General features: G+C 38.8%; 2 protein-coding genes across 2 annotated transcripts; both read right to left on the reverse strand.

The window, feature by feature from the left end:
- Positions 1–8374: 8374 nt before the first annotated feature.
- LOC102801811 (uncharacterized protein F54H12.2-like) lies at positions 8375–9703 on the reverse strand. Its single transcript, XM_006813411.2, has one exon. The coding sequence runs from the start codon at positions 9701–9703 to the stop codon at positions 8375–8377; it is 1329 nt and encodes a 442-aa protein (XP_006813474.2).
- Positions 9704–14105: 4402 nt separating this feature from the next.
- Positions 14106–18545, reverse strand: LOC146735435 (uncharacterized). The gene is made up of 2 exons (XM_085506300.1): positions 18436–18545; positions 14106–17877 (listed from the first exon to the last, which is right to left on the reverse strand). Exons 1-2 carry the CDS (start codon positions 18543–18545, stop codon positions 14106–14108), a joined length of 3882 nt encoding a protein of 1293 aa, XP_085362426.1.
- Positions 18546–22897: the final 4352 nt, after the last annotated feature.

Genomic DNA, 22897 nt, shown 5'->3' on the forward strand with positions numbered 1-22897 from the left:
GGTAAAAGTCCCAAACAAATCTAACAGCTTATCAATTGCGTTTCACCTCTATGCAGGCTATCTCTTATCTTTATACGTCGAGCTTGTGTGACAGTCTGGTAATACATACAGGGATTTCTTTCAAATTGTTATTAATTTTTCAAATATTCAACTTCTATTTTTGGGAGGATTATTTGTCTAGAGTGTTACAGCTGATAACAATCTGACAAAGACTATGCCTTTGGCGTCCACTATTTCATGGGACAGACATTTGCACTTGTCCAATAACATGATAAAACGATGTGGCCTCGCTCTGACGTTAATCTCAAACATTCAATAAATCCTATGGACATTCATAGCGACGCTGGCTTCTCTGTACGTATATTTTTAAATCGATATCAAGAAATATATGTCGCATGATATGACACCAACACTCTGAACAAGACTCAGCATTCAGGGTGCCATTGCCGTGAAACATGCTTTCGATAAGAATAATTTTTAATACATACAGGAATGACATATTTCTTCCTGAATTTCTGAAGAAAACAAAAAGATTAAGCTTATGACTATTGTTTTGACGTTTTCTGCTTCTATCTTTGTTTTGTACGGCGCGGGACTTTAAAGGTGTTTTGGAGGCTTTATCACACAGATATGGACCAAATGCCAACAAAACTCAACTTGTAAAGTATGAATACCACAGTACATATGTAATAACACGGATGTTGAAATGCGACTATTTTATTTTCGTTTCGTCTTAGACAAGTGTCATCCACCACACAATAGTGTCTCGTTGGTATTGGTATTCAAGAAATATCATGGTAGTCTAATTGTTCCAGCACTTTTATAATGCATTCGTCAAGCGACCCCTGACCTTTTTCACAATTGGCCACGATAAACATCTCCGCGACTATTTCATTTGCATATGAAAGTACCCGGATCTGGTAAGAAATCTTACCAGTGAATTGCAGCCCCGGACAGTCGGTCGTGCCGAACGTCACTACATACTTCCCGTCCCGGCGTTCGCAATTTATTAACGCATATTACGTTTATACACAATATTTATTAATAATATCAGATTAATATTAGGTACGATCGACTGTCGACAGTCTATATATTTTTATTTCATTTTCTTGTAGCATAATTTTTTTACATGATATACCATTTATATAAAAATGAAGAAACTGACAATAGTTTGTGTAGAACACTATTCTGATAACGCAGACTTTGGCATAACACACAATACATTACATAAGTTATCCCCCTTGGATGTAACTTTGCGAACGTATCCACAACACAATCAATATTGATTTCTCGATGAATGTGGAGTAAAGGTAGAGATGTCAATCTCTTGCACTATATATGTATTCACCCTTCTCAATGCGGAGAAACTGCGCTCACACTTGCAGCTTGTCACTGGTCACTGGTTCTGTTGTAAAACAAATATGTTTGCAGAGGCGGCGGCACAACATGTTGCTAGAGGGGGCGAGATCTGAAATCTAGACCCTTTGAAAAGCATTTTGAGGGTCAAATTTTACTGACACAAAAAGTTTCACCTTGATTTTGTAGGGGCGACGCCCCTTCCCAAAACCGCCACTGGTTTGAAAAGTGTGATTCACCGCATAATTTCAGTGCTGAAGCAACACTTTGGGGTAAATTGTTGACTGCAAAAGGCTTTTCGATCTGTACAACTCGTGATGATAAATCTTCGGCATTTTTTTTTAATAATCCAGCAGCTGTACACTATTGTCCAATAACACAGGCTACACGAACTAATACAATGAGTTTACTACATTTGGCTGACACACTTGGAAAGAAATAGTGCATATGCTTTCCTTAACCTGAAGAGTACAAAACTAATGAACCAAACTAGGGAAGTGCAGTCCCGTTCGATCCCCACACTTTACTAACTTAGCGAACACTAGCACAAGACAAACGGCCCCTTTCAGGGCCACCACATCCTTCAGAGAGTGACTACCATTACCGCAGTATTGTTTAAATGTTGTATAAATATGCTTACCAGTTTTAATATTTGACATTAGCTGCTTGAACACGATCTTCACCATCGCGGAATTACCGAATAAAATCTTGCATATATAACAACCTTTTTTATTTGGCTGCTGTTGAGCTAAGATGGCGTAACTTCACGATTGACATTTAAAGCTCGTTGCCCCCAAAATGCTCATTAATATGCAATTATGACTGAGTCGGATAGTTACTGCACTGAGTCAAGTGATTTAAACGCTGATAAATTAATTAATTAATATTGTTTGATTTATATTCTAATCTACGATCATAATTGTATTCACTTCCAAAATTTAGTTCAACTGAACCCCCTGAACCCAACCCCCCCCAACTACAGGTCTGCTTGGGGCTCATATTTGATGTAAAATATGGAATAGTTTTGGTAGCGACAAATAACATTATAAATATTATATTACAATAAAATACACAAATCGTTTCGTGATGGATAGAGCAATGTATAGATCATTACCATGTTTAGCAATCATCTACATTTTACTGCACGTTTCATTTGTCATGACAATATTAAAAATCGCTACAGCAACTCCACTAGTCAACTATTGATATGCAAATTAGTATTTAACATATTCTTGGAATAACTACGTTAGAGTAATGATACTCGTAGTTGTACTCTATCAAATGTCGGCTTGTAAAACACGGGTATATATTACCAGTACACATTAGTCTATAAACATTGTTCATGCAATTTGAGATTGTAAATTTATTTCAAAAAGATGTTTTTATTATGCATCTTTGCCCTTTTTTTATGTTTACTGGTGATGAAGGTGCGCTTGAATTAGACAATAAACATGGTAATAGTTTAATCCGTATTGTGGGCAAATCTTGAGGTACTTGATCCACGTCGTGCAGTATTTTTCTCCCCCGGTATAATTATTTTGGACCTGGGGTCGCTAACTCTGACGACTTTGTAGTAATTCATTAAATCATTATCGATTTTGACGATGAAAGTGATGTTCCGACTCACAATATATTAATCGTTTTCTGTAAAAACAAACGTTGAAATTGGAGTCAACAAAATAATGGCAACAGTCTCATTTCATCATCCACATTATTTTAGTTATGTGTACATATTGTATATATACATTATATAGTTATGTGTTGTCACTAAATTTATTCATACTTCAGTGATGAAGCAAAGACAATCGTGACGTCCGACAGTAATCTCCAATAAGCAATCAGATATTTGCAAGAATAACAAGTACGCGAAGTAACAGTAACAAAAATGCTTTGTTGCACTTGTTCATCTTCTATTGGTTATGTATTGTGTTCATTTCAAATGCAATCTCATTACTTCCATTTTTACTTACTTTTGAGCATTGAGTATATTTCCGAAGATCGTGGTTAGCTGAACACGTTAGCAACACGTGACAATATATGTTCAACCTTTCCTAATTCTGTCTGCACTAACTAGTGTGAAATGAATTCTTAATAAACACAAACATATAGGTGTACATGCTGTCACAACGTCCGGATATCTTATGTAATGTAATTTACAATATTGGTTTATAGATGGGAATAAATTACTCTTACAATGGAAAGGACCATTCCAATCGGTCTCACAACACTAACATACAGAGTGATATTTGTTTCTTCAACAAATGTATTATCGTTTATACAAAAACGAATCTTAACATGCAATGCCCAAGTATACACCGGCAGGGAATGACAATATTAACCCATCCATGACTATAGAGCCGCATTAACAATGAGGTATAGTCAACGCTAAAGAATAGTAATATTGAACCCCGTGAAATGCACGTAAAGGTTGATCACATGCCCGTCTTGTGAGAGTACAAACAAATGGCAATGTGTCGAAATTGGAATTAAAGCAAAATCGTATGCAATTTACATAAAACGGGATTAGAGGATTCAAATGGACAACATTTAACAGTTTGATATTATTGTTATCAACCACAATAAATGCTAAACCTTATTAACCAACCAGGCCTACATCCATGGTAACACACATGGTAACTATGAACTTATACTAATACGATAATTATTCAATATCGTTGATAACACATAAATGCAAGAACTTATTACAGTAGAGTTGTGGGATATAACAAGCATAGTCGAATCAGTGTCTGGTTGGCACTTCACCTTGAAATTAGCGTTCGTATACAACGTAGTAGTATTAGTACAGAAACACACACACGCAAAAGTTCAGTTATGGCATGCGACCTAACGGCTCGGGTGTTATTTTTTTTACGGCGAAGACCCACTGCATTCACATGTCAGCAGAGTTCGGGGTTGAGAGGCGTTTTGTCAATGACATCACGTACGTACGTTTGGTTCAAACGAGATTGCAGTTTAGTGAATCAACAACTTGCATATTTATGGTACACATTATAAACACATATTACAGGAATGTTATAAATAGTTTGTTTACTAATTGTATTTAGCAGTGGCTACCTCGAAAAGTTTAACCGTGAGACACATCCCTGGTAATCACGTGATCGTACCAACGACTGCAGCGATTGGCTGGTCGCATGTTTACTCAGCCACGCCATAGAGTTCATGATAGAGTTTGTAAGATTTGTAAGAGAGAAGAGGGGGAAATGTGGACAGCGAGGCGTTACCTCAGGTGAACGTTTTGATGAATAAAGCTGGACTATCTGTAATGAACTGTGTATTCCTTTGGGTCGAACCTGGTATATTTACGTGTAAGTGTTGTCAGCTAAGCGAGTCAAGTGCCCCGAACACAATGCAAGTGTTAACAACAGGCGCATGTTTGTAATACATATATGTACGTCGATTCAGTTGCTATAAGTTAGATAGCGTAGCTTCGTGTTTTTGAACATTCTCAAATACTTTAATTAATCGTGCTAACTGATATCAGGAAACAGCGGTCAGTTGTAGGACGAAGACTAGTTGCTTGCGGTACCCAAATAACAATGAATGCCAGTTCGTAGATTTACGAGACAATTTCGATCAAACACACAACACACATGGAGGTGGCCATGTTTAGCTTTTCTGGCTATGCTTTATGGGACGTTTACTTGACGAGTCTAAAGTTCTTGTTCCTACTAACTGCGAGATGTATGGTGATGCCTATAGTTTTTCCTAGGTTTTTCCTAGAGACCTTGGAAACTTTATTTCTTCAGAATGCAAATACGTACTCTCGGACTTGTCACAATATTTAATCTAGTTGTATGTTTTTTTAACAAAACGACTCCTAATGCTTTTTGCTAACAGTGTTAAATAATTTTTCGAAATTTACAGAAATATTGTATATCAATTTAAAGAGCATACTTGTCTGTCCAACTACAGTATATTGACTAGTTTATGGAGTGACATATGATGAAGGTAAGCCTTTTTACACCAGTAGAATCAAATGTTATACTAAGACTTCGTGTGCAATTACGTAATAGCAAATGAACCATAGTTTTTTTGTTTACAATTGTTTATTCATTTCAGTATTGATTTATTTTGTATAAGGACACATTTGCCTGAAATAAAAATAAAATAAATGAATTATATGGCCCTGGCATAGCGTGCGTTAAAACTGTCGATCATTTTGAATTTGATATAACAAAAATGACATGTATCAAGGGCAGATTGAGTATGTTCAATGATCATACCGAGTTTGAATGAAATAATTCCATGATTCACTGAGATTCGGTTTCGATATGACAGAAATATTTAATTTTGATGAATTTTGATCAATAAAATTGCCTCAATTCGGACATCTTGAATTGGATCATGAAACAAATACATGTGCATGTGTATGATATGATGTGTAATGCGTATGTGAAACTTGAATCTAATCTGCCAAGACATTTTTGAGATACGTACAACTGATTAGTATCCCTTTTAGATGCTTAATTAACTGACTTGCTATCTTTCTTAAATGATGGACCATAGACATACCACCCAAAAATAACTTTCTTTATACCTGCAATGTCCTTGGATAATTTAAATACAGACCTTGGTTTAAGAAGTGGACATTCTGGAAATATGTACAATACATCAGCTGGAAGACGTAAAGTTTCTCTTTATACTGTGTCTAGTGTTGTCTTATTAAAATATGACATTTGATTATAAGTTCGATTCATAAATAGCCGTTTTAAAAATAGTATCATCGTTAATCGAGAAATATGTGGCGTATGTGGTTCTCCACTTTCACCATGAAAATAATCTAGGAAACGTAGGTCCGTGTACAATCACCTTATCTGAAGTAGATGTTAACTACTCTGTTTGGGAATATAAGATGTTTGTACATCTGTACTGGTACCTGTGATGCACGTTTGTTTGTAGTTTTCTAGTGACGAATTTTCGAATTTATTAAGTCTCCAATTTTGGCAAAAGGGTGATCAGATGTAGGGTTTAACCTGAGCGCATTACTATATGGGTTCCTTTAAATAATCACGAATTTAAGAGTGTATTCGGCCATTTGAATTCAACTGCATTACAAACTGTAGTTTAGCATATCAAATCGCTGAAGATAGTATTCTGCAAAATGAAAGCTGTGATAATTCAGCTCATAGTACAAGTACCGCTAGGTGTAGTCAGTATAATTTGATTTTAGAGTCAGTGTATATGAGCCGTTGGTTGTCACCTAACACAATTTTTTGCGTTAGACGCGTTTTGTGTTGTGAGTAGTTTAGGCGACACTATAGGTACGACCATGAGGGCGCTGTTCATGGGGTGACGTCATAACGATGACGCCATATTGGGATAGGATGACGTCATCCCATGATTTGACGTCATATTTGGATGAGATGACGTCATCATATCCCATGAATAGCGCCCTCATGGTCGTACCTATAGTGTCGCCATGATGACGTCACAATGGCAATATGTGAATAAATTATGAGCTATAGTGTCGCCGGGATGACGTCACAATGGGAATATGTGAATAAATTATGAGGGCGCTGTTCATATTTGGATGGAACGGTGACGTGACATCATATTGGGATGATGACGTCATAACGGTGACGTCATATTGGGATGGGATGACGTCATCCCATTCCAAATATGACGTCATCATATGGTGACGTCATCCCACCCCAATATGACGTCACCGTTATGACGTCATCCCGGCGACACTATAGGTACGACCATGAGGGCGCTGTTCATGCCACATGATGACGTCACAATGACGTCGTGTGTACAAATTAACATAATTAATGACGTCATAATGGGATTGTGTGAATAAATTAGCATAATTAATGATTAAACGAACTGTAGAGGGCGCTCACAACCAAATGACGTCACGAATGGATTTTCTGAACGAGCTGTAGAGGGCGCGCACACACACACACACACACACACACACACACAAATACACGTCATTTTGAAAACTAACAGAGTTTATTACATAAAAGAAGAATATTAATATTAAAAAACATGACATTTTAAAATGGTTGAAATACATAGGGTATACATTTTGACAAAAAACTAGTAAGATCAGTTACATGAAATATATTTTTTGATTTTTTGTTTTTTGTGTTTTGTTGTTTTTTTGAAGTAATTAATCATAAATTGAAATGGTATACATTCTCAAACGCTGTTAAGTATTCACACTGAGTAATATAAGAATGAAATTATTAGGAGTAATATAAGAATGATATTCTTAGGAGTAATAATATGAATTAAAAAACGACCTTTTAAAAAAAGGTTGAAAATACATAGATACATACATACATTGAAATACATACATTTTCAAATGCGGTTAAGTATTCGATTATAATAAAAAAACGAGAAAAAACGAGTAACATCGAAGAGTCAATACACACTTTTTTCTAATCAGAATCAGAATCGCTCATCTGTGATGAAAAGAAAAAAAAGAGAAATAATATGAAATCGATAGTTACATAAAGAGGGTACAAGTTATATATACATGTGGAATTTCAAAAGTATAAGTCATCTAGTAAAACTGCGTGGGAAAAAATATTTGTCATAAATAGGGAGGTTGAGTCCGGTTACGTTTTCGATATATCTGTTCACATAAATGTCATTCAAATGTCTATCATGCGTAAAAGAGTCGGCTACGGACTTCATATGTTCCCCTTGACATCTGCGCAGCAAGTAATACAGGACGTATTGACCACACACTGTAGAGAACGGAGCTTGTAGTATTTGATGATTGTAGATCCATGTACAAACGTTTTTATCGAGAAATCTCTTAAATTCCACGTAATAAGGTTGACAACCGTACGAGTCAAAATATTCTCCGCGGTAGGGAATCTTTAGATAAAAAGCCACCCAATGTGTCCCACCTCCGCTACTGTCATCGGTGTTTGATACGAACGCTGCAGGATACTCCAACACTTTTGCCTTAGGCAGTTGATCTAGTGTATGGTGTATGGATTAGTCGACAGAATACGATTCAGTTGATTCGTGTCCATCGCAGCTAGAAATCGGTCAATACGTTTCTGTCTCTGTCAATCTCGATAACGTTGTCGTATTCAGCATAAATCAAAACAGACACAGTCTCAGTCAATGCTTGTCTGAACTGAATCTCAAGACCAATCTTTCCTTCTTGTATCAAATTGAGGTGATAATCACTGGCAGATTCGTCGGGAGTGAGGTCAAATGCGAAGATTGTGTACCCTTCGGGATATTCGTCTCGAGTGATGCCGTTGCCTTGGTCTTGTCCCATTTTATTTGTACCGGTAAATAGACTGTAATAAGCCATGATGCAACTTCTACCACCACCTGCCGTGAAGTCCGTCTTCAACGGCTTTGCCGGAACTTGCTCACCTCTAACATTGAGGACCAGTGATGTGATACCGTAATTCTGGTAGTTGAATGGATTGGTTTCGTAGGATCCGTTGAAAGACGTATTAGAAACCAGACACAGGATGGTCCTTTTGGGCAGCTGACCGAGGAAGATCAAATCTTTGTTTAATGACATTGTACCAGCCGGGATGGAAGCGATTTTCATAACGCATCGATCGATGGGGTATTTTGCAGTACCCTGTTTCAACGCTTCGATGTGTCCCAGTTGTAGGCTGGGGCTCAACTTGACTTTTCTCACTAGGAGGGTAGCATCGGTGATGACTACTTTGAATGCTGGATTTTCGGTTGAACTGATTAAGCAGAACTGATTTTTTCTTCGATGTAATTTCAGTCTAACTTCCACCCCATTGAGTAAATACTTTGGTTGAAAAAATATGTCTCCGTGTATTCGTCCGATCATGTCGACCGTCTTACTGAGCGATGTATATGCGTATCGACGTTTGAGTCCCATGTTAGCATCATCATCATCGGCTCTCGGGTTTGCGACATTCATTTTTCCAGCAGTGTCCTTCTCAAATATTGCAGCACCAATCTGCGTTGATTTGGCGTCCCCTCCATAATTCAATAGCGTTTCGATCATGGCTCTGTAAGAATAAGTAGGAGATGCGTCCGAAATCTGCTTTCCATTCAGGTACACATCGATTTGATTGAAGAGGGAATGCAACCACAAGTTTGCAGGCCCTACAGTGGCGTCCGCAGCCAAATTACTTCCGTTGGCATTCGTGATTTTAGCCTTGATGTGCAAAAGCGTAGAACCAATATCGATGTAGTCACTTCCGGCCGAAGGTATTACGAATTCGATCGAACCATCGGCTATATTCGTGAGTGGGTTTACCTCTTCATAACTTCCTTTTTCAATACTTGTCTGTGTCGGAGGAATAGTAAAGAGATCGAGTTCCGTCTTTGCACATTCGCAGGAGTGTTCGTGTACAAAAGCCATGATGTTCAGTCGAATATATCCTGAGATCTTCTCCTCTTCTTAGCCTTGGAAGAAATGACACGTCTCGCTGTTGTCTTCTTCCTTTTGATGCTGCGTCCTCGCCCTGTTTGAGAGGGTCTTCCAAATAAATTGCTCAATACTGAAGAAGTAATTTGACGACCCGCAGTCTTTGCTCTACTCGAAGCCGCTTTTTTAAAGTTTTTCCCTTGTACAACGTCACCTAGAATACCCAAACTGGCATCGAGCACTGGTTTTGCCACTGCTTTCAGACCTTGTGTTAACAGAGGTGCAGCCGATCTCGCCAATCCAGAAAACATACTTCCGATTCCATATCCGCGTTGCAGTCTCGCGCCAGAAAATACAGATCCCCGTCCAATCTGATTCATGTAGTAATTTCTATAAACCCCCACGTGGGGGAGTGTAAGGTCGATGTCTGTTCATTTTCTTTTTCTTCACACTAGCGAAGGACGAGCTTTGCGAAAACTCAGCGTCACGATCACACGCCCACGTTGAAATGGCACGTTCTCCCCTGTATCAGACCTTATATCAATCTCCACAGTCTCAAATGTTGACGTTCGAATCGGCAGGAAGTAAGGTTTGTTGTAAGTGTGATTGACGCTATCTCCGTGGGTTCCTTCAATGTTGACTATTCTCAAGAGAGGTACGGAAACATCACCGACCATTTGGTTTTTGACTATATTGCAATACACGTAGAGGGAATACAAACTTCTAACATCAGCAAGGTAGGGACTAGTGCGTCTTTCGTTTGTAATTGTTGTATTTGTGGGAAATCCTAACAGTTCGGCCAATCCGCCCATCAAGATTACACGAGCTCCTTCTTCGACCGCAATGGTCACTCTCCTAGACCTCGAATTATATGTCATCAGTATTTCATCTGGCAGACCTTTTTCTCGACTCGCGTCTAAAATCATTTCGATCGAGTTGTAGTAGCCCGGATTCAATTTCACTTCTCCGTGATCTCTCAGACTGGGTGAGGCATCGTAAAAGATCCTATTTTCACCATGTACAACATTGTACCATGAATTTGGGTAGTGGATGTCGGCCAACGCTACTTCCCAATTGCCATCTAACGAAACCGTTCTCGGTAGTTTGACAGTGTATTTTGTCAACGTGTTGTTCGGGAACACATCAAGCGAGGCATTACTAGGGAGCGTCAAAAAGAAATCCTGCCCCGACATGATGATCTTTGAAATGAATCAGGTCATCGTGTGAAAGGTATTTATAAACGTTCCAAGTCTCTGATCCAAGAATTAAACGAATCGTCATACCCACGCCACTTAACGAAATATTCCACACGGCCTTTACGTTTTCTCTTGCGCAGTACTTTCTCCACAATGTACAATGCATCATCGTCCTTTACTATTTTCTGAAGTTCTTCTTCGTAGAAAGTACCTTCCAACATTTCACCGTTGTAATCTGAAATTTTGTAAACAGGTGGTTGCGTATTGAGGCGTCCAACAATCGTGAATACCTCTTCGGTCCAATTGGGCAGGTATCCTTTCTTGAAAACGTGTTTGGGTTTATTGATTCTGACTCTGTCACCGAGTTTATAAATCTTCTTCCCACCCTTTTTCTCTTTGCTTAAATCACCATACAATATGTCTCTGACCTTTTTCTGGTTTGCGTAGGTAACAAGTGAGGGTTTGGTATTTATACTTCTGTGATGGGTATTGTTGTAAGAACGTACCATGTCGTCTAATACAGGCAGATAAGTCAACGTGTTGTTCTTCGTGAAATATCTGAAAATTTTTCCCTTGATGGTTCTGTTATATCTCTCCACAACGCTGGCTTTAGTCTCATTGCCTGTAGTGAAGAACTTAATGTCTTCGCTCTTGAGGTAGTTTTGAAAAAGTCTGTTGGTGAATTCAGTTCCTCTGTCCGTGTGCAAAACGTCGGGGCGACGCCCCTTCTTAAGTATTTTCCGAAATGCCTCGACCAAACTCCCCCCTCTCTTGTCTTTCAGAGGTACGACGAAAGCATATTTCGAAAAAACGTCGATACACGTCAATAAGAACTTGTATCCTCTGTTGTATCTGGATATCGAGGAGAGATCGCATAGATCGGCCTCCCACTGCTTGTCAACTTGGAAAACCACTACCCTCCTTCTTTTAAAGGACCGTCTAGAGGGTTTGTGCAGAGTGTATGTATCCTGTTTACTCAACCACTTCTTCACGTCCGACTTGGTTATCTTTTTTCCTCTCTTTGTTTTTTTTACGGCAACGAAAAGGGAATTCAAACCCCCGTAACTTCCAGGACTTTGGACATCGTAAAACAGTTCGTCTAGGATGGTACCTGTCTTCTTCGTCATTATTTACGGGTGTGGTTATTTCACACGCGAAGAGGCAGTGGATACGTTCGATAAACGAAAGCAAAGCAGGACAACGTGGATCCATCACGACTGACTGTACCAAAGTGAGATCGAGGGGATACGACGGGTTCTATTTAATACGTCACCCAAGTATGTCGAGGATGAATGGGAGTGGAAACCACATGGGGTCTATGTCTCTGCGGAACTCTCCCCTTGAGTGTGTTGCTATGCATGTAAGACCACCGATCCGTATTGCCAACAAGGTCTTGAGGAACATTTGACATTTTCATAACTTCGGCAAATTTTCTCCAACCTGTGGGGGTGAAATTCTTCCTTTTACGTAAGAAATCATTGACTAAATCGATGGCGTGTGTGCCTGGCACAGATTGTCCGTCAATGATTAATTCACCGTTTTCACCCCAGTCGACCAGTTGGTTCTGTTTAACTTTCTGAAGTAGAAGCTTCGCTTTTCTCTGCATGCTCTTGGGAACACTCTGTAAGACTTCAGATGTAATTTTATCCGGTACACCGTCTTTGTCGGGTTGATATTCCCGATTGGCTACAGGGACAGCGCTGGGTAATTGCTGCGTAACGGAGATTGGAATCGGTTCGTTTTTCTTCTCCCGCAACAACAAGTACTTGCACAGAACTTGTTGGTACAGTTTGACTTTTTCATCTTCAGGCAACTCTTCCATTTGCGTTATGTCATTCATGTCTCTATCCAGCGAAGTCAATGATTTCACCACAGGTCTCGTCATTTGAGCATTCTGGCTTTGGATAGTAGATAATAGTTCAGCAGGGACTAAAGCCATCTTCTTCACGGATTCCATCTATTTAAGACCGAGTAAAGGTGGGAGTATGCTCGAAATTAAGGGAGCGATTAAGGCGGTTAGGAAACCCCCTTTGTGAACCAGAATTTTTTTCTTTTTCTTGACTGAAGTTTTCTTATTGGACAGTGCTCGGAGATGTTTCACGTACAACGCCAATTTTCTTTTCTGACTAGGTGATAGCTGGACGTTCCATTTCAACACATTGAGCGAGCATTCGCACAGACACTGTATCAAGTCACTAGAGGCTCCATCAATTATCCCCTTTTGTTGTTTCGAGTTGGCCTTGTGCAATACAGAGAGAAAATCAGCGTTCTTTCGCATGCGGGTTGACATGATGAAATGACTGATGGTGGAAGACTGTCTTTTTTTTATACCTTTTTCACGTACACTATCGGTACTTGAGATGAAAGTATGTTCGTTCGAATGCGTATTTCCTCAGGGGTGTCAGGCATCAGATCCACGAGGAGGTAACCGTGAGGTTCTTGGGTGGCATCGGTGAATGCCTCCTGAAGAAACTTAATGTTTCCGGGGTACATTTGCCTAGCCAGAACGTTGACTTGTGATGCGTCCCTTGGATTTTTAAACAGAAAAATGTAGTGCGTGTTGAGACTGATGGTTCTCGATTGCTTGCCCTGATGAAAGAGATTTTGCAAAATCAGTATCACGGATAAATTTCGATGGTGAGATCCCTTCGTGAAGAACTGGGCGATTTGTTTATCGTTACCCGTTTCTGTCATCAGATCATCTATCACCAACAAGTTTCTTTTAGACGGCTCAATTATTCTACCAATATCTGGAGGTATCCCTTCGATAAAACGAATTCGAGGCACTGTCTTCATCATTTCCAAATAGGCTGGCTGAAACTCGCCGTAGCACCAATAGATAACGTCTGGTGGTGGAGATATGACGCTGTCACATTGTTCTAATATCTGTTTGACTAAAAACGTCTTCCCAGACTGTGTGGGACCGCACACAAGAGAGGTAAATGGGTGTTTCAATCTTGCATCCATGACGATATAATAGGACCTCGCTCGTTATCGCGTCTCTTTTTACGTTCTTCAATGTACTTTTTCAACATCCAGTTCAAAACAAAATAAGGTAGTGTGCATAAGCCAGAATAGATGAGTGATAGAACCATGTCCGATTTGGTAGAATCCATGTCAATGTGATTGTTCAAGGTTCAAATGGATAAATGGAGGTAAACGATGATCTCACTTTTATTTATATATTTTTTGTTTTGTTTTTAGAAACCGTATGGGAGGGTACAGTAATCGTCTTGTATCACCCGTTTGTCATACACTAAACTGTATGTTTTAACTTCTTCTCTATTGAATATTCTATCTCCCTTGCGCGTTATTTTTCGGGGGTCTTTGACATGTAGAGGGCCGCTTGTTCTCCGAACGAGTCGATTCATGGAGTCAAAATTAATTTCCAGTTGATTTCTGTAATTAAGGGTGAACCCTCTCACTTTACACACTGTTTGGTTCCCACTTTTGTCCGGTTTGTGTAGTCGGTATGCGTAATTCTTCGGTCCTCTCGATACGAAATGTGTGATGTAATTATCCACTGGAGTTATTTCTCTCGTCAAATCTCCGATATAATCACCTGTTGGTGGATCCCATTCTCCAGCTCGCTGGATGTAAATGATAGAATCTGTGACAAAGTACAAGACTCTACTACCTAATTTCTCCAGAACACTGTAGAGTTTAAGTCGGGCATAGCCTGTCGTCATGGCAGCCAGTACAACGTTCGTATTGGGTGCTTCGGTAATGTAGTCTTCTTTATCGCAGTGCTGGACAAGAACCATTTCGTCAGAGACAAAAGAAAGATCTGTGACATTCTTTGTACTATCCATCAACATTTCCAACAGTTTGGTGGACGTTTCTACATATGTGCTCTGTCCAAAGTTTGATCTCTGTCCCAGCTTTCCCCAGAATGAGTTGAGGTTTAGCTTGGCAAGAGCTCTGAGGCCTGGATTTGGGGTTATCTTGCTTCTATCCAAGACGATACCTTCTCTTTCGTGGTATCTTTGGATGTACATGGTTCGGTCTTCAACGGTGTGACACCACTCGGGATAACCAGAAGACTCTTGTTTAATTTTCAGAAACATGTTGATGTACTCTGTGAACAACCCTCCTTCTCCAGTCTCGGGGTTGTAGGTTGCCGACTCATCGTAATGCCAAACTTCATATACCTTGGTGATATGAAACCCTACTTCTTCAGCCTTTTTCAATTCCGGAGTGCACCAAACACCCGTCAATTGACGTTCATTGACACTGTGGTGACATTTGTCTTGATTCATGGTTTCCGCGCATTTGGAACAGAGTGGGAACATCAGTTTGTTGTTCACCCTGAAAGGTAGAACTGGTATATACAATTTCCTCGGAGGTAAAACATCGCACTTGATAATACCGAAATAGTCCGTGGGTTTGACGATAAAGTCTTTAGTTACGACTGTTGGGTGGCCAACTGGATATCGCCAGGTCTTATTGATGTATGGGTAGAGGCTGCAAAAGTCAATATATTCTATCTTTTCGCCTTCCTTGATCTCGTAATACAGACGCAGAGCATTAGTACGACCGCCGAGAAAAGCCTCTCTGCCTCTGATAGGATTTGAGATATCTAAGTTTCCGACAAACCTCTCGACTTTGTGATTGTTCTTCATCAGGTTTTTGAAATCACATTCCCACATGGTGACTAGCGAGTATCCTTTCGATTTCAACCACTCTTCCCTCGCCAGTAGCCTTTCATAGAGGGATGTCATACTGAGTTCATTCTTGCGATTTGTTTCATTTCTTCTGGGAAAACACTTTGGGCACCCGTGGAAGTAACAACCGTAGTACTCATACAAGGTTTCGGTAGAAGCATCATATCCGTCTATGTGATAAGGTCCGATTTTCATCTCTCTTCTGGAATTACGAACATGTTGAATACGCGTATTATTGACGTGTGCCTCGTATTCCATCCACCTTATAGCATCTGCGGATTGATTCTGGGTGCTGAGATAACCTTTCTCAGGCACAACATTGATTGTATCAGGAGTCAGGAAATTCTTTCGAAATATGACGTTGCACACGGAGGCGATCGTGATGTAACAGCTGAAAGGGTCAACTTCGGTGAGATCCATCATCATCGATCTAAATGCCAAACAACACTCTTCGAGTATGCGTATGTCACTCCGACAGTACTTGAGCAGTTCTTTACGTAAATCATAAACAGAGTTCTTTTCTACTTCTCCATTGTACCATGTGTAGAATTTCTTTCTAACCTCCTCCTTCATACCATCTGGGTCAAAATAACGATCCTCGGGTATCGGTCCTCTGTAACTGTCTCCAGCGGTTCTCGGAAACAGGTGGGGAAAAAAGCCCTTGTGTAACTCGTCTATGCCGAAGGTCTTAGGAAGTTTAGATAGAGCCATGGGCAGGAAATTCAAGCTATCAATGAATTTGATATCTGCACGACGGATGTATAGTTGCATGACTTTTGAACCATTCATGATGACTTCGGGTAGTATATTGTGATCGTGACAGTATTTCAGAATCATAATTCCATCATATCCCTTTGAATTATGTGCGATGAAAATCATTCCATTATGCTCTTTTTCTAACGCCCACTCACAGAAATCTTCCAAGGTACGTGGACCATTGAACACTTTCTCCGTATTCGGTGGAATTCTCGCTACGCACAGATCTGGAATATGAGTGCAATGTTCGTCGGTCGTGCATTCAAAATCGTAAAAGACGTAGTTACCATGGCTGTCTGAGTCATCCTCCTCCTCAAATTCTTCCATCGATTCGTCAGATTCTTGGTTCTTTTTTCTATCGGTGAGTGGTTGAATGTAACACAAGTGGTCGTACGTCTGAAAAGACTTGCAGGTTTTGCAGTAAACTTCGTTACATTTGTGAGACCCATCACGATATTTGAGCAGTTTGTGACATTTTTCGCAACGTTGAACTGACTGGCAGAGAGTTTTTACCCCATTAACCGACTTTTGATGCCGTTCGAAACATTCTTCGTTCTTGAAAAATCTGTGACAATTTCCGCATTTTTGCCATCGTGTAACCACACAGTCCCTTTGATTTCCACAACTCAAACACCCCGTCGGACACATGTGATCATAACGGTGAGAATAAGACTTGTCACACCTAGTGCAATAGTACTTCTTTCCTAGAAAACCTGTCATTTTTGTGATGACGTTGTAGTGTTTATCTTTTAGAAACAAATATATGTCTTTTGAACCTTCTGCGGCATCGCCCACAAAGATGATGGAGTCAAAATGATCGTGCGACAATATGTGTATTCTGAAATTGGGTAACACGCTCTGGAATTTTTTAATCTCTTCGATACCACATGGTCCCTGTTCGACTCTGGCTTTCCGTAAAAGTTCTCTAGCTTGAACGGATTGCATAGAGTAGTTCGCCGTTTTTTTCCTCTTCATGGTACTCCACATCGATGGTGGATTTTCGTCTTTTGTTGCGTGTGCCATGGCGACCACGATCGCTCTAGCGCAACACATCTGGTCATCGGAAACGATTTCAATGACAGATTTGGAATTTTTCAACCTGTCTGCGATCTTCGTATCAAACTGTCGCTTCCTCCCACGTGTTTTGCCGGCACCAAGGGGCATTTCAACAGATACCGTCCTGATGGTGATGTTTTCCTCGAGGGATATATCTTGGTAAGATTGTAGAATCCTCTCCACTTTGGACATCACCTTGTCGACATTCATGTCCTCAACTGGTATAAATGGTAGCCAAATTTCGTTGTTCAAGTTGGGTACGTTTATGGAAATGCGAATTTGGTCACGTTTGTCAAGGTCAGAGGTCAGTTGATGAAAGGTAGCGTGTAATACGTTATGAACTTCATCGAACGTATTAGCATTTGGATGCGAAACTTTTACAACCCAATCCGTTCCACTCACCTTAAACTTTTTGACAAAACGTTTTCTCTTACTGACAAGATTGAAATTAATCTTGTTGGTGATATTCTCGTCACTATCATCCGTGTCAGTATCACTGTAATAAAATTCAAAAAATAAATAAATAAATAAATAAATAAATAAATAAATAAATAAATAAATAAATAAATAAATAAATAAATAAATAAATAAATAAATAAATAAATAACATAACTTACATGAGGGGTATTTACATGAGGGGTATTTACATGAGGGGTATGCTCGGTAATTGAGTTCAAGCAATGACTCGATTCAAAAAATGATTTTTTTGTGAATGACAGATATGACATCAATTGAAAACATTGTAGTATTCCTTTTCTGTAAACAAATCTCCATTGTTATGCATTCTAACTACTTAGACTTACATATTTGAGATGTGTTTTGACATTTCTCACTGTCTATGTGCCAAATTTTTCCCAGTGATTTAAACTGATAGTTTTTCAAAACAAAACATTGGCTAGTGTTTGAAAACGTGAAAACAAAAATAAAAATGAATCGATTAACTTTTAAAAGTGGAATCCGCTTGATCCAATTCTAGAGGCCGCTTGGACATCGTGCTGGAAGTTAGGTGGCGTAGAGCGTAAATGTCTTCGTATAACACGGAAGTTTAACCAACTCTTGACATTCATATTTCAACATCATAGTCAGCTGTGATATTTTACGGTGTCTTTGATGTCTGTTTTGGCTTGATACAATTGTATCAGGACACCAGTTGTACGCATTCATCGTTCAACACAAGAGCAAGTGCTTCCGAGGAATGTGTGGGAAATACAAATTAGATTACCAGCCCCTTACCAGTAGTGAATGTCTACCTACATCATCACCGAGATTAATGTCTCAAGGAATGTTGTATCTGTGGGAAAATAAAAAAGATGATTCATTCTCAACATCTAAAAATATAATGCATTGTCCAATCAGCGAGCGAACATTAGAATTTGAAACACGTGTAGTCAGTGGATCACGTCATTTCTTCAGATAGTAGCCTTGGTTCAAGATGAATCCGCTAAACACGTATTTACACGAGTTCGCTGGCTCTTTAGCACAGGACGTTGTGACTCCATCTCCAACCTATGAACAGGGCAACATGACGAGTCGTCCTAAGAAACGCAGGGCTATTAATTTGGCTTCCGACGGCTCATCGCGTTCAACCGTTAATTCGCTTGCTACTACTACATCTGAGTCAATGCGTTCATCAACTGGTGAATGTTCTAAAAAGGTAGCACCTGACGTCAGTGCAATGGCTGCTAAATCCTCCACCATTGCCCCACGAGGTGAGAACATCTTTACCCAACCTGATTTGTTCGAGCAAATGCCTTTACGTAACGATTAATTCATTCCGTGGGAAACGTTATGTACATATTCGGGAATATTACAACGGGTACCCTACGAAGCGTGGGGTAGCATTAACAATGGAACAGTACAAAAATTTCAATGAAATTTTACCCCAAATCAACAGTGTTATCAGGTACGTTTTTTTTTTTTTTTTTTTTTTACAAACAAATAACACATTAATCAATGATTTCTGTAAGCTGTCGTGAACACCTCACATCCATTGCTGTTATATCGATACGTTCAGAATGAAAAACACAAGTAGTCAGCCAATTCGTTAGTAACATTGCAATCAGATTTCCCACTATACTGTCATGATTTATATTTCAGCCTAACGGTGGCTGCCATGGCATCTACTGATAGGGGTTAAATGACGAAGTCAGTCAGTTTGACAGTGGTTGCCATGACATCTACTGATAAAGGTTAATGACAAGGTCAGATGGCGAGGTAGTCGAAATTTAATGCTGTCTCGGGTGAAAACCAGGGACTTGGCAGAGAATCGTTTGGAACATGAATGGAACTTGTGAGTCTAGCGTGGGAAACGACCGAATCCCGGTTACCTAAGTGAAAGGTTTTTAACCATCAAATATACCTATCACAATACGTTTGAAACTGTTGATAGAGATATTTTTTTTTTTTACAGGCAACAGAAAACCATTGGATAAACTGATTTTAAAAAAAATTGTAGCTGAATTTATCTGTTCACAAGTCAGACACATCGTTCGCTCCAATTGTCTAGGTTGTCAAATAGACCATCCTTCACAAACACGACACGCTTGTTTATCTTATGGATTCTGCGATAAAGACACCCAGGTTAGACAAATTCACCAATACATCGTCAAAGCTTTGCGCGATATTGATATCCGTAAAATTGCCACTTGTTACGATGCCTTTCAACGCATTCACCCAGAACTGGTCGGAAAATATTCTAGACGGTATAATCGTGTGTTATTCCAACTTTATAAATCGAGCCCTGAATTATGCATACCGTCTTGTAAAATCATGTTATCAACACACGAAATGGATTCCCAACTCTTTGACATCATACAGCAGCATATATAGAATAAACATATCGTTCATACTTTAGCAGTTATTCTCTATAGTACAGTGAAATGTAGGAAACTTGAGGAGTTTTCTGTTGACCCCTAACCCTATTCCATTTATTTCAACCTAGTTTTGCTATTATTTTTAAATGTCATGTATAACCATTTTTATTTACTCAGTGTGAATACTTTACTGCGTGTTGAAAATGTATTTCAACTTTCTTTTTAAAAAAAAAATGTCAATTTTTTAGTGAAATGTAGAAACTTGGGAGTTTTCTGTTGACCCTAACCCTATTCCATTTATTTCAACCTAGTTTTGCAATATTTTTTTAAATGTCATGTATAACCATTTTTATTTACTCAGTGTGAATACTTTACTGCGTTTGAAAATGTATACTGCATGTATTTCAAACTCATTCTTATATTACTTCTAATAATATCATACTTATATTACTCAGTGTGAATACTTAACAGTATTTGAAAAATGTATTCTATTTCAATTTACGATTAATTACTTCAAAACAACAAAACACAAAAAAAATATATATATATATTTAATGTAACTGATCTTACTAGTTTTTGTCATCTAATAATATCATTCTTATATTAATCAGTGTGAATACTTGACAGCGTTTGAAAATGTATACCATTTCAATTTATGATTAATTACTTCAAAAACAAAACACAAAACAAATAAACAAAAAATATATGTAATGTAACTGATCTTACTAGTTTTTTTGTCAAAAATGTATACCCTATGTATTTCAACCATTTTAAAATGTCATGTTTTTAATGCTAATATTCTTCTTTTGTGTAATAAACGTTAGTTTCTAAAATGACGTGTATTTATTTGTGTGTGTGAGCGCCCTCTGTCGTTCGTTCTGAAAAATTCATGATGATGACGTCACATTTTATGATGTCATCATCCCAATATGACGTCACCGTCCCATCCAAATATGACGTCATGAACAGCGCCCTCATAAGATGACGTCACATTTTATGACGTCATCACATTTTATGACGTCATCATCCCAATATGACGTCACCGTCCCATCCAAATATTACGTCATGAACAGCGCCCTCATAATTTATTCACATATTCCCATTGTGACGTCAACCTGGCGACACTATAGGTACGACCATGAGGGCGCTGTTCGTGGGATGACGTCATAACGATGACGTCATATTGTGATAGGATGACGTCATCCCGTCCAAATATGACGTCAAATCATGGGATGACGTCATCCTATCTCAATATGACGTCATCGTTATGACGTCATCCCATGAACAACGCCCTCATGGTCGTACCTATAGTGAAGCCTAAACTACTGTTGTGTTGTAGCACATTTTGAAAATATCTTGAGACATCAACATTAACATAACCTGCGACAACGACACATTTTGGGTTAGAATGTCCAGGTTACAATATGGCCTTATGAATGGTAGGCATATAACTATATGGAAAATGCTTGTAGCCTTCAAACTTTGCACACATTTCCTTCATGCGACTCACAAAGCGTGGGTATATTTTTTAGACGAGAGTCAAAGTATGTGTTTATTTACCATGAACCACAAAAGGGAAATTACTAAAAACTTGGCACACAAATTTCCTGTTCAACTCATATGACCTGGTTACAATTTTAGATCAAATTCCAAGGTTATAAACTAAGTATATCTATATTCACAACATAACAAAAATACATTGCTTTCAAGCCAGGCGCACATATTTTACATGTGATCTCAATACTTAGTTAAATGTTAAGGTCCAAAAACTGGTTGACAATGTCAATACTTGGAAACTCTAGTGGAGGTTGCCATCTCTTCTGAGTGCTGTAAAGTTATGCTGTGCAAGGTATTTCAAATCAATATACATGGTTATTTATTGCATATAACTGCAATATTCAAATTTAATTCAGTACAGTGTCTTATACTCTTACCAGACTATGGCCTACGGACAGTCCCTTAATTAATGGAAGCGGCCGAGTACGATCACTATAACAATGTCATACCGTGTTTATTTTCTGCAGCCAAGGTTGTGGTTTGTCACTGCCTACGACATTCCTTTTTTATAGATGGAAAATTGGTCGATGGCCTGTAGATATTACACCTGACATATGTATATTTCACAGTGAACAACATGTTACATCCCATTATGAATCATCTGCTTAGCTTATTCAACAGAGTCACCTTGTATCTGTAATTCGATGGTTCAATTCAGGTTGTTGCTGCCCTAAAATGACAATTCTTAATAGCTAAAAAGGTGGCTGAGTGGAATGTTTACCGGAAATAAACACCATACTTAGAACAATGGCAAAGGGCAAAATGATATTATTTATGAGGTCATGATACTACATGTATTTCATTGATTTCAAGTATAAAGCTTCTGTTCCGTATTTTTTGTCTGCATTGTTAGTGGACAATGACATTTCAGAATAGAATATACTGTAAAGGTTCTGTAATATGTATAATTTGTATTTTGAGTTTGTAGTCCATGTTCTCATAAATTAGCATACTTAAATTGTGGCAGGTGTGCCCTTAAGAATATTCATAATCTAACTCGTAAACTTGTCCCAGATATCTGAATTTGCTGCATGTCTGTCAGATCAATGTTGTGTGAGCTCCGAGTTATAACCTAGCCATTCTTAGCACTGTAACATTTTATCAGTTTTTGATCATTGATGTTACAAGATTTATATACAAATTCGA

The sequence above is a fragment of the Saccoglossus kowalevskii genome, chromosome 12, assembly GCF_978046115.1.
Source record: "Saccoglossus kowalevskii chromosome 12, keSacKowa6.1, whole genome shotgun sequence".
NCBI classification, from domain to species: Eukaryota; Metazoa; Hemichordata; class Enteropneusta; family Harrimaniidae; genus Saccoglossus; species Saccoglossus kowalevskii.